The sequence below is a fragment of the Tenrec ecaudatus genome, chromosome X (genome assembly GCF_050624435.1).
Source record: "Tenrec ecaudatus isolate mTenEca1 chromosome X, mTenEca1.hap1, whole genome shotgun sequence".
Lineage (NCBI taxonomy): Eukaryota > Metazoa > Chordata > Mammalia > Afrosoricida > Tenrecidae > Tenrec > Tenrec ecaudatus.
The window spans coordinates 92858801-92871886 of record NC_134548.1 but is presented as its reverse complement, the minus strand read 5'-3'; the positions used below and the strand labels follow the sequence as shown (position 1 = coordinate 92871886).

Below are 13086 nucleotides of genomic sequence, written 5' to 3'. Positions count from 1 at the left end.
TGTCCTTTTGGACACATTTAAAATTTGTTCTAGTTTTTATTATTTTTGGCTTTCTTTTTGAATCATGTTTGTCTCTGTTCTGTTATTATAGTTGGGGTGGTGGTTATGTTTTTTGTTTTATGGTATGTCCATTCTATGAAATCCCAGTTAGAGGACACTATGACAGTAGCTAAAATAACAGTTTCTTAGGGTTATTACAGGGTCTTGAGTAGCTAATAATAATGAATACAAAAATGTAAAAAATTGTTCTAAATTGATTTTGGTGATGATTACACAACTCTTTTAATATGTTTCAATATGTTTAAGCAACTGAATTGTATGATACGTTAATTGTATTAAAATTTTAAAATAAAATAAAAATAAAATAGAAGTAGGGTACATCCAGCCCACAGGCCATAGAAGGCCTCCAACATCCTCAATATCATCAATAGCACATGCCTAACCAAAGAGAACTAATTCCAGCCATCACATGAGAGTTGAGTAAATTAAATGATTTGATCAGTAGGCCCACAATGGATGTTATAGATATCTAAATGGCTCTTGACAGAAAAAAGATTATCCACCCCTGAACTATAACAAAAGCTCCAAGATAATATGATAGCATCCTTAGTTTACTCTTTTGTAAATAAATTCACTTGATTATTCTCCAGCATCATAGATGTAACCTTTGATTGTAAGTTTCTTTTTAAGTGATGTGAGCAGTATTCTCATACTTGAGGAGCCATACTTTTGTTGAAGATGATGGATACAGAGAGGAGGAAGAAAGATATTATGTTTAGAAATAATGAATTCTTTGTATTTTATTTTTTCTGGTTACACTCAGAAATTGAAGTGTGCCTTCAGGGAAATATAATATAGCCAGAGCAAAGGTGAGTGATTAAATAAAATGCCTCATAAAACAAGTACATAGAATGAGGAGATTAAAAGTAAACTCTTAGTATTCTAAACTCAGAATACCAAAATCAGAACTCCTAATAATCCATTTCATTAATGCTTTGCTTTAGTCTGAAATGTAATTAATTATGGTTGCATATCTTTTATATAAAAAGGCAAGCCTTTTAAACATGAGAAATGAAATTGTTTAATAACAAATTCCTTAGCAGTCTATTAATTTACAAGTAATTACTAGATGTACTGTCAAAACTGAGCAATTATGACTAATCAAAACAAAAGCAACTCTGCTGTTTCTATAACTTTATTAACCATAAATTAATTTAAAAGAAACAAAGAGAGCTATTTATTTAAGTTCTCATATTTTCGCATACTTGGAAATTCAGTTTTATAAATATCTAACTTGCACTGATTGGCACTTCATGCACTCCAACTCATAGTGATTCTATAGGACAAGGTAGAACTGCCTCGGAGAGTTGTCAAGACTGTAACTTTTTACAGGAATAGAAAGCCCTGTCTTTCTCCTGAGGAATGGCTGGTGGTTTAGAACTGCTTAGCACAACATCATTGGACCTCCTGACTCTCTATGCAGTTCTGTCATCAAATAATCTCAGCAGGAGAATTACTATATTTTATGCATTTGTATTATGAAATAATATTTTAAAATCATTTTGGGGGGGCTCGTACAATTCTTATCACTATCCAAACATACATCCATTGTGTCAAGCATATATGTACATTTGTTGCCATCATCATTCTCAAAACATCTGCCTTCCACGTGAGCCCTTAATATCAGCTGTTCAAGTTCCCCCTCCTTCCCTGCTCCACCTACCTCACAAACCCTTCATAATTCATAAAGTGTTATTATTTTGTCATATGTTACACTGTCTGACGTCTCCCCCTGCCCTCTTCTCTGCTGTCCATCCCCCAGGGAGGTGCCTATATGCAGATTTTTGTAATCAGTTCCCCCTTTCAACCCCATGTTCCCTCCAACCTCCAGGCATCGCCACTCTCACCACTGGTCCCGGAGGAGTCATCTGTCCTGGATTCCCTGTGTTTCCAGTTGCTATCTCTGCCAATGTACCTCCTCTGGTCTAGCCAGATTTGTAAGTTAGAATTGGGATCATGATAGTGGGGGCGGAGGGGAGAACGTATTTAAGAACTAGAGGAAAGTTAAATATTTCATCATTGCTACCCTGCACCTTGATTGGTTCATCTCCTCCCCACAGCCCTTTAGTAAGGGGGTGTCAATGGGGCTGCCAATGGGCTTTGAGAATCCACTCTGCACTCACTCATTACTGATGGGCTTTGAGTCCCCACTCTGCACTCACACATTTACAATGATAGGATATTTTGTTCCTTGATGCTTGATAACTGGTCCCTTCGACAGCTCATAGTCACAAAGACTGGTATGCTTCTTCCATGTAGGCTTTGTTGCTTCTGAACTAGATGGCCACTTGTTTATCTTCAAGCTTCCAAGAAGCCAGCCGCTATATATTTTGATAGCTGGGAACCATCATCAGCTTTCTTTACCACATTTGCTTATGTACACGTTTGTCTTCATTGATCATATCCGGAAGGTAGGCACCCACTGATATGATTTTTAGTTCTTTGATGTCTGATAACTGGTCCCTTCTACACCTTGTGGTCAGACAGGCCGGTGTGCTTCTTCCATTTGGGCTTTGATGCTTCTTAGCTAGATGCCGCTTGTTTATCTTCAAGCCTTTAAGACTCCAGGCGCTATATCTTTTGATAGCCAGGCACCATTAGCTTTCTTCAGCACAATTGCTTATGCACCCATTTTTCTTCAGCAATCGTGTCGGGAAAGTGTACATTCTGGAATGCCAATTTAATAGAACAACGGGTTCTTGCATTGAGTAAGTGCTTGAGTGGAGGCCCAATATCCATCCACTGCCTTAATACTAAACCTATAAATATATGCACATAGATCTGTTTCCCCACACTCTTGTATAAATATATTTACATATGTATACTCCAGTCTTTAGACCCCTGTAAATACTTTGTAACCTAGTTCTTTCCTCTATTTCCTTACATTTCCCTCTTGTCCCACTATCACGCTCGGCCTTCATTTGGGTTTCAGCAATTTCTCTCGGTTACCTTGCCCTTGCTAAATCCCTACCAGGCCTCTCACACCCTCCTTGCCACTGATTTTGGATCACTTGCTGCTCCTCTGTCCCTGGGTTGATCAGCACCACCTCCTTATCAACTCTTCCCCCTCTCCCATGCCCCCCGGAACCATTGTTCCCACTGTTTTCTCCTTCAGACTATTCATCCAGTCTATCTTATCTGGATAGATCTGTAGAGATAATAATATGCACCAAAAATCAAACCATAGCAAGATAGGCAATGGGTGAGAACACAGGGATGACAACAAAAAAGGAAACCAATTACCCATAGAAGAATAAATTAATTAATAGAAAAAAATTTTAGAAAGAAAGAAAAACCTATAAATAGATGAAGGTCTGAGTTTCGATCTCTAGGCATGTCCTTCACTCAGGTCCAATGGGGTACCATACTTTGGCCCCAGAGTCTGTCCTTTATACTCCATCAGGGGCTCCCTGCTCTGCTCCCACGGTTGCTCTGCTGCACACTTTTAGTGGTTTGCCTCAGTGTTGAAATAATTTTATACAGCATGTATGTATGTCCCGTTAAGACTTCACAGTCTTTAAAAAAGATTCATGTATTCATTTTAGTATAGTGGCAAGAATTATCATATACCTGGCACTTCTATGCTAAGGTAGAATGATAAAAAAATTTACATTACACTAGTTATAATGCCTTTTATTTGGGATTGACTAGATGCAGTATTAGATGGCTTCAATGACTTGCATGGTTTTGGAAATATTTTCCTTTCTTAATTACCTGAAACTTTGAGTAGAAGCCACAATTTGTATTTATTTACTTTTGCAAGTCACTTTCAAGAGATAGTACACATCTGTGATAGACAAGCCCTTACCATTATAGTGAGACTCTTCATCATACAATTTGTTAAACATGCTTGGTTGTTAACAGAAAGGCTGAAAATCTGAATCCTTTCAGAGGCACTGTGGTAGGCCTGGTTTCCTTGAGAAGGAAAATCAGTGATGTATGTGTACGTGTGTGTGTGTGTGTGTGTGTGTGTGTGTGTGTGTGTGTGTGTGTGTGTAATGAAAGAATGCTCTGGAGGCTGATGAACAAGGTAACATAGGCCAATGAATCAAAGATGCACAGGTGAGGCTTGTGACTGCAGAAATCAATAAACTCAAAGTCATCAGAAAAGATGAATATGGTAGGCCACTGTCTCAAGTTCAAAGAATCAAAGGTTGCTGAACCAAAAGCATAAGCCCGATCTAGCGGGGAGCAAACAAGCTCCCCACAACACCTCTTTATATAGAAATTAGGCCAGACCTCAAGGAAACTTCATCAGGGCTGTGATCTGAGAAAGTGGATTTCACTACACGTCTACCATGGTTTGCATTCCCCCTGGCTACTCACAGCAGATCCCATAATGAAATGGATTATATTAGGTTAGGTTACAGAAGCCACTGATTATCCTGACCCAGACAATTGACACAAAACTACCACAAGCATCTCAGAAGAAAAGCCCGGTAATAATCAACTTCTTAAAAATTAACCAACAAAGGGCCAAAAAAGCACAGCTCTATTTTTAGGGTCACCATTATGTTAGAATCCACAAGCAATGGGTATTAGTGTTTGACTTTCAACAGAAGATTAAATTATTCAGATAATAAGAAAGGGGATTTAAGGAATTTAATAACAATTCTCAAATTTGTCTTGAAGACAAGAATATTCTAGGATGGATTTAATGTTGTATAAGACGTTTTACATGTCATCACAAGAAGAGAATGGGGCCTAAACTGTTTAAGGGAAATTGTGAATTAGCTTGGGAAGTTACCGTTAGTATAAGAATAATCTCATCTCTTGAATATGGTTGTGAAATTTATTTAATTAAAGATGCTAATAACAACATACATATAAACCCATTTATTTCTGGGTTACACATCCTGTTACGGTGGAGATGTGAAGGAGGGAAAGCTTATCACCCAACTGGCAATCCTTCTTACCTTGCTCTTGGACTACTGAGAGTGGAGAAAACTGACTATGTGATGGCAGACAATCATAGAACACCAAGTCTGCACTTGAATTTATTGGACTATATTGGATATTTTAAGCAAATGGTAAAATGAGCATGACAATTTGTGAAATTTACCAATTTATATCTCCTATGGGGTAGTAATCTAATTTAAAGTATCACAATTTGAAATATATTATTCTATAGTATTCTGTGACCAGCCTAACTTAAGTACTTTCTAACATCAGCCATAATGCTGATTGTACACACATACCAGAAGTATGCTGAGAGAGTTGTGCGTGAGTTCAGGAGTCAAAAATATTTGTTTCTACTCACAACATGTAATTAATTAGCAGTGATCACTCCAAATGTTGAGTCTTCACTTTTATCACCTGTACAGTTCTTTAGAAAACCTGTCTCCACTGATTCTTTCCATAGATTTAGTTGGTTTCCTATACAGCAGGGTTCACATATAGTTGTCATTTATGATGTTAAAGGGATATTTAAAATAAGTAATGCACTGGTCTTAAATAAGTCTATCATGCATTCTCCCATGCCATCCTATACTTTTTGGTTTCCAACTTTTGCATCCAAATCACCAGTAATAATCAAAGCATCTTGGTATCATGTTTGATCAATTTCAGACTGTATATTATTTTTTCTGGTACCCTCAAACTGGTTCTGACTCATAGCAACCCTACAAGCAACAGAATGAAACAGCTGCATTAGTTTGGGCCCATTGTTGCAGCATTCATTCCACATAAGTTGGTAAAAAACCCTCAATTTCTTCATGGTTGGCACATAAGTTTGCATTAACAAGAGTCTTGTTATCTAGTTTTTCTTCTAGGCATATATGTATATGGTAAGCTATGACTGACGGCCTTGTACTAAAGGATACTACTGTTATTATGCACCATTAAGTCAGTTCTGCCTCATGGTAACTGTACAACAGAACAAAACATTCCAGGTCCTGTGCCATCCTCACGATTGCTATGTTGGAGTCTATTGTTGCAGTCACTGCGTCCGTCAGTCTCATTGAAGATCTCCCTTCTACTTTACCAAACATGATGTCTTTCCTTCTTCAGATACTGGTCTGTCTATCCTGAGAGCATATCCAAAGGACATAAACTGCAGCCTCCTCAGACATGGCGAAGGAGCATTCCAACCATATTTATTTCAAGGTAGATCTGTTGTTCATTTGGTAGTGCATGATAATTTCAAGATTCTTCACCAGCATCATAATCCAAACACATAGATTCTTCCTTGGCCTTCTTTCTGTTGCTACTTTACCCGAAAAGCCTGTCCATTGTTGGATTTAAAGTTGAGCCAGCAGGCCGGGTTCAGTTACAGACCTGATAAGTGACCAATGATCATGGTGTTGGGGGTTATATCTGCCTCTCTCAGACCAATAAACCTCGTGATTTCTATAATTGAGTTTTGTTCCACATTTGTCTCCCTTTTAGATGGGTAGGCATGGTAGGCAGACACTATCTGTTTTTCTGGCCTCAGGGTCATGGAGACTGAGGTTTCCATGGTCAATTAGTCCTCGAGTCTTTGATTTTATTCATTCTTCCTTACTCCAGATGGACAAAGACCAATAGTTGTACCCTAGATGGCTACTCACAAACTTTCAAGATCTCAATTGCTGTTTACTAAAAGCAGATGTATGACACTTTCCGTTTGGTATTTGATGTTGCTCACGACAGTGGTCCCATGCCATCAGCCCCAGTGACTAATTTCTTTACAGTATCTGATTATGGCCAAGAAATTTACATGCCTTTGACTCATTTGCTCTATTATAAGCATGGTTGCATTTACAACACATAGAAATAAGCTTGTAAAAATACCATCTGCTAAATATTTTAATGGTCATGAATGTAATACCTTTTACCTATTCCTATTTGTTCATCTTGCCTACCTATTCATTTGTAGATTCATGGTTCATATTATTGATGAAACCGGACTGCATATAATAGTATTTACCTATGTTGGCTGTTATTCTTGTATACCATTCAAGTGTCTTAAGTATGTCTCAAAGCAGAAAATGTTATTAATCAAAGCAACAACTGATCATTAGGAAATTATTGATTGTTGAAGTCACATACTAAATATTATGATCCAATTTGAGTTCTCGCTATTTCCAGATGCAGGAAGGAACTAATTCCTGTTTTTCATATACCAAAAAGAATGATGATAGGCACCTACCTAACCATGATCTTTAAAGGGATATGACCCCCCAGTATCATCAGTTCCCTAAAGAGACAGAACTCTCAAGTTTTTAAATGTTAAATTTATTAATATTTAATAAATATGAAATAACACTTTCAAGAAGGAGACACGAGGACTATAGTACCTCCCTCTAAGGAATAAGACTATTAGTAAGCGGATTTGAGGCTAGGATTAAATACAGTACAGTTTAAATTACTCATTGGTACATTCCAAATTTAGTAAAACAATTTAATAACATGCATTCTTTCTAAGGTACATTTAAAACTCTACACAAATGAATTTAGACCTAAGTGTTTCTAACACACACACACACACACACACGCTCAAATCAAAAATAAAATGCAGTTTATTCCTTTATCCTCAATAACCAACATTTGAAGTAAAAGCCTCTACTGATAAATAAGTGTAAGTAGTTCTATCCCACGAAAACATTATTTTTGGCCTATAAAAAGGTAATGCAACCATAATCGCAAAAGTCATCCAACAAAATGTGTAGCAATTAGAGAAATGAAAGCATATTCACCCCTCTGAACTCAGACCAGCAATGTGGACAGTCTTGCTATCATGAAAAGCATAACTAGGTTAATACCGAACACTTTATCATTTGATCTCCCACTTTAAAATTGTCTAGCTTTGAATATTTTCTGTTTTCTTTCCAACTGGGGTTTTTCTCTGTTTATTTTCGCATTGTTAGATTTTCTGACTCTTAGTTTTGTATTTTAGCTTGTTTTTATATATGAAATCCAGGATGGGTGAATCTATAGAGACAGTAACTGGATTAATTGTTCCTCAACGGCACAGTAGGAGAGGTTGGGGGGAAATGGGGAGCCAATAACAAACAAGGAGTAGAAGTAAAAAGAAAATGTTCTAACGTTGACTGTGGTATTGACTGTACTACACTTATTGATATGATTGAACTATCAAATTATATGCTATTTGGATATCATAATAATAGGTCTCAAAACAATTAAAAACAATAAAGTGTTAAGCAAAAAAGAAAGTATATTCAACGATTTTCCTTGAGGCCTTGGAAAAATATATGCAAAGTGATTGGCAAAAATTAGGTTTAGAAAAATCAATTATATTAATGTGATTTAAAATTATCATTACATCTCCAAAGTCATCTCCTACCACTCTCTTCTATGAGGACTCTGCAATTGTTGGCCTGGCTTCTTTGTGCACTGCCGTTTTAGGGATTTATGGATCACTGTTCTCTCTGCCTGGGAAACTTTTCCTGCAAATACACACATGGTTCACTTCCCACTTTATGAGAAAGAATATTGCCAAAAGGTTCACTGTTCTAGATGCAGGATTTCCCTTAAGCATATATTTGGTCCTAAGCAAATAGTTCCCTAAGTAAATGAAACATCATGTTTCTGTATTCACAAAGGGCACAGGCCCCTGTACATGACAAGTATAGTCTGATGGTTGAATAGACAGAACTCTACAGGAGAAAATACCATCATGGTTTCAGGATGGCTGGGAAGTCACCTTTGTGACCACAGGCCACAAATGTGAAACTAACAGGGTAATCAAAAAGTCAGGACATATTTTTTAGTTCACCAGTTAAGTTAAAGGATGTTTGCCACTCATCACAGGACTACACAAGTAGTAATGTGTGTCACTGATTTTTGTAGAAAAAGGCTGATGGTGGATTAAAGATTTCCTTCCGACACACCAAGAGTAACTTTTCACTTAGTTCAAAATCTAGACCTATACATTCTTATGGTTGCCCCTTTACTTTATCTCTATCTCTGCCTGAAGGCTAATTCATGAGCATGGACTTTCAATAAAAAAGAGTACCCTCGTTTTTACTATTTTTTGTACTAATTATCATAATTCAGATATTATGCTTTGTGTTTATCTATATTGCCTCTCTTCCCTCCTTTAGGATTCATGCTCCATAAAAACAGGTTCTCTGTTTTGATCCTGTTCTATCTCTAGCACTTAGAAAAGTACTTTTATATAATGAGAACTCAATATTTATGGGATGGTTTTAAGTCTTACTCTTCCAATCACCCTTTATAATATCACAATGTACACATGATTGTTACTTTTTTTCTAGATAAATCTAGAAAACTAGAAGGACTAAAATGGAAGGGAATTGCAGTGTCATCTAATAACACTGCATCAGGGTGAAAAAATATATATACATACAAAAACACTGACACTGATAGTATGAGTGCATTATTCATATTAAAGCTATTATTTTATAACTAAGTAGCTCTATGAAGCTTTGATTTTGTATTGGGTTATTATCTGGATCTGGACCCATATACATGCCATGTGGCCTTTAGTCAATATGAAAAAACAAAATGAGGGCAAAACTGCATACTTTTAAATAATTCATTTTAGCATAATGTTAACACTTTGATATTCACTTGTGTACTTATAAAACCATTTATTTTAGAGTAAGTGAAATGTTATATATATCAGTCTGTGTATTAATATATATGTTATTCATAACTAAATATTCTGTTATTTAAGAAGCATGATAACAGATAAAATATTTGTTACAATGTTATGGATGAAATAATAGGGAAAAAGAATCTAGCAGGATAGGTGTTGAGAAGCAAAGATACAGAGTTAGCAAGCAACGGAGACACAAAATGAATGACAACTGAGTTCAGGTCGAACAATGAGCATACTTTTACATGCATACTCTTAGTGTGGACTATTGATACAGCATTGTTCCTAAATTCATAACATACTTATAATTGACTTGAATAGAAATATATTTTGGTTTTAAAATGCCCAAACAAGTTTATTAATATAAATTTATACTGGCTTTAAATTCCCTTTTAAAACTAAATGCAATTGTTCCATATAAGTAATGTAGTACATTATCTATTCATTGTCTGTATTATTTGTACAAAGCCGAATGACCTAAAGAACTGTACTTTTCCCTGAATGTCACAGTGCATATTGTAGTGATGCAATAATTCCCCAGTTTTTGTTTTTTTAACCCTTTAAGTTCACTGAAAGGATTCTCAAGTTGCTGCCCACAGGTAAGAAACATCCCTTTGTGCCTCCTGATCTTATTGAAAAAGAGAGGAGATATAAGAGAGAAAAGATGTCAGAAAGGTCTTTCTCACTCTCCTGGTCTATGGCATGGAAGTTTTAGACTATTTCTAAATTAATACAAAAATTAATAATCCATTATAAGAACATCAATATATTTTCATTTCTTTTCAACCTAAGGTATTTCTATGAATATCTATATTAAATTAAGAAAGTATTAATTTATCATTGAAACTATAGGACATGTAACTGATCACTTTATTAGAATATAAAAACTGCCTAAAGGAAAAACAAAAGAGAAATGTATCTTTTTAAAATATCACATTGTGACACTTTACTTTTTATCTAGCATGTTCTTCTAGTAACTAAGTTATTGTAGGTATATCCATTCTAGAAAATCAATTCAGAGATCATGAAAAAATTTCGTCTGTAGATAATAGTGGGTTATTTGAATTTCCCTACAATCAAGTCAAATGTCTTATTAATTATATCAATTTTTCAAACATTTTTTCAGGATGCAGATAGATCATTTGAAAACTTGCTGAATCTAAAAAGAAGGACTTTATATTACTTTGAAATCTTAACTGTACAAATCATAAATTGGAATCCCAACAGTTACATAGCATTTACTTGGGGGAAATTTATGCACATTTTAATGTCTTAGGTCATCAATTCCATAAAGAATTGAATGTGATACTTAACATAATTTAATAAGTCTTCTTATTAAATCTATGCTTACATTTTAACAAGAAGACTGAATTTCTTTAAAGATATCATTTTCCAAAGTTAATATATTATGTGCTATAATATTATTATAAAGCTTTAGTTTTTACTGAAATTGTTTTAAATTTAAGGAATAATATACTGTCAGGAATCTTGATATACTCAGGGAACTTATATTAAGAAAAAATATATGCAATTTTTCTTGTCTATAAGTAGGTAGAGACACACATCATACCAAATACCAGTTTTCCAAATAAATTAGCATTGCTTCTCATTGCCCTGTTATGTAACTTAACTAAATAAAAATATTTTGTAATGTTGTTTCCACTCTTTATTCACTGTGCAGCGTATCACTTTTGCCTAAAAAATACTAGAAAACAACAATTTATTATAATGAAAAATAAAAATATATAAAGTTCCACTAGGGTAAAATATATATGCCAATATTGTAGAACAGAATATAATTTTCTTCTTTATAAAAAACACTGGTTGATATAAAAATAAATATAAAATCATGTTTTATGAACTATATGTGAAGAACAATTATTTGTTCCACTTTAATAGCTGACATGCCATTTCCTATTTAAAGAACTCACAGTTGTAAGTAGCATTTCATTATCTGATTTAAACAGGATATCTTCACAACTGCAAACTAGCTATAAAAGTAATGCAACTTGAAATAAATCTCAAATGCTAGTAAAAGCTGTTCCAAATTCTCACATAAAGATAATGCATGTATCAAGTGGCAAGATATAAACAATGTACTAAGGAACTGCTAACGATGTGCCGAGCGGTCAAAGATTTTATTTTGTCAATGTTCCTCTAACTCACAAAAAGACAGAGATATTATTCATCCCACTTGCACTAAGAATCACAAAAGCTATTTGAACATCCATACCACATAGAATACTTACAATACTTACAAATTATAATAAGCAACTTGTAGAACTTAAATAAAATTTTTTGTTTTACATAGATGGAAACTCACAACGTTCCATGTAACTATCAAAACATACATACTATTCTTAAATTTCCCTTATAAAGTTAAAGGAAACGGGTTCTTGTAGATTCTGCTCACATATAGATTCAGAGATTATCATAGCATTTTCTATTTAAACACTAAAGGAAAGTTTTAGAGGATAAGTTAAGCTAGGATGCGGTTGTCATTTATGGGAATGAAAACTCCTACCTCCCTGTAGAATCTTTTATGTTGTTATCAGTCATCAATTCCAAATCCCGTGAGCATTTTACAGAAGGTTCTTTGAACAAATTCTTCTCTCGAACTGCTTTAGGAGTATCTTCATTTGCTTGAAGATGCTCTCTTAGGTTTTGTTGGTGCCAGTTCTGAAGATGGTCTGGTCTGGGCACTGGTGCCGGTATGCTGTGGCGAACAGGACTATTGCTTTTCTTCAGCCCGTTTCTGTCCCAAGGGTGGTTCTTCAAGCGACCCTGAACTGGGGTCCCTCTATGCCCATATCCTTCCTGCTGAAGGCAGCTTCCAGTGCTAGGTGAACCTTGAGAAGGGTGATTAAACCACCTCCAGCGTAGCCTGAGGATCTGTTTCACATCAAACTCTTTCTTCCCAGATACTGACATTGTTGCAGGGGAAAGACAAAAGCCTTCTCTCAAAGAAAGGAAATGGAGCCTTTCTTTTCCGCTGCTCAGCCTCTTCTGCAGAACTAACAAAAGCACACCTACCCAGAGGAGGCTTTTTCACTCTCTACCCCCTACCCCTGCCTGTGGCTCACTGTGAATACTTTGAGCCTCCAGCAGAAGCACACATTTGCAGCTGTGTAGGTGGGAACTCATTCTGACAGGATGATGAGGTCAGACCTTAAACAAGTAAATCAGCTTAGCACAGGAAAGCAGCTACAACAACACATTCAAGCTGCTAGATATGCAGGCAGCAGCCCTCCCAAATTAACTTGCAAACATCTAAGCCAGCTTCTTCAGTATTTAATTACTTCAATACTCACTGCCACTGAGTACTGTCCAACTCATAGCAACCCTACAGGACAGGGTCAAACAGCCCCTGTGAGTTTCCAAGATTGTAACTCTTTATAGAAGTAGAAAGCCTTGTGTTTCTCCCACTTAGTAAAGAAGCTCAGACAAAACGCAGGCAAGTGAGC

The 13086-nt window shown here is 35.7% G+C and overlaps 1 protein-coding gene across 2 annotated transcripts in view; it reads right to left on the bottom strand.

Moving 5' to 3' along the window:
• KLHL4 (kelch like family member 4) overlaps nucleotides 1–12553 on the bottom strand; it is a 72079-nt gene extending 59526 nt beyond the window's left edge. The window contains exons 1-2 of one of the 2 annotated variants that reach the window (XM_075539154.1): nucleotides 12147–12553; nucleotides 1775–1779 (exon numbers count right to left, since the gene is read on the bottom strand). In XM_075539154.1, coding sequence (XP_075395269.1) covers nucleotides 1775–1779; nucleotides 12147–12553 — 412 coding nt within the window. The remainder of the gene's footprint in view (nucleotides 1–1774; nucleotides 1780–12146) is intronic. The other variant, XM_075539153.1, reaches the window with a different exon arrangement.
• Nucleotides 12554–13086: the final 533 nt, after the last annotated feature.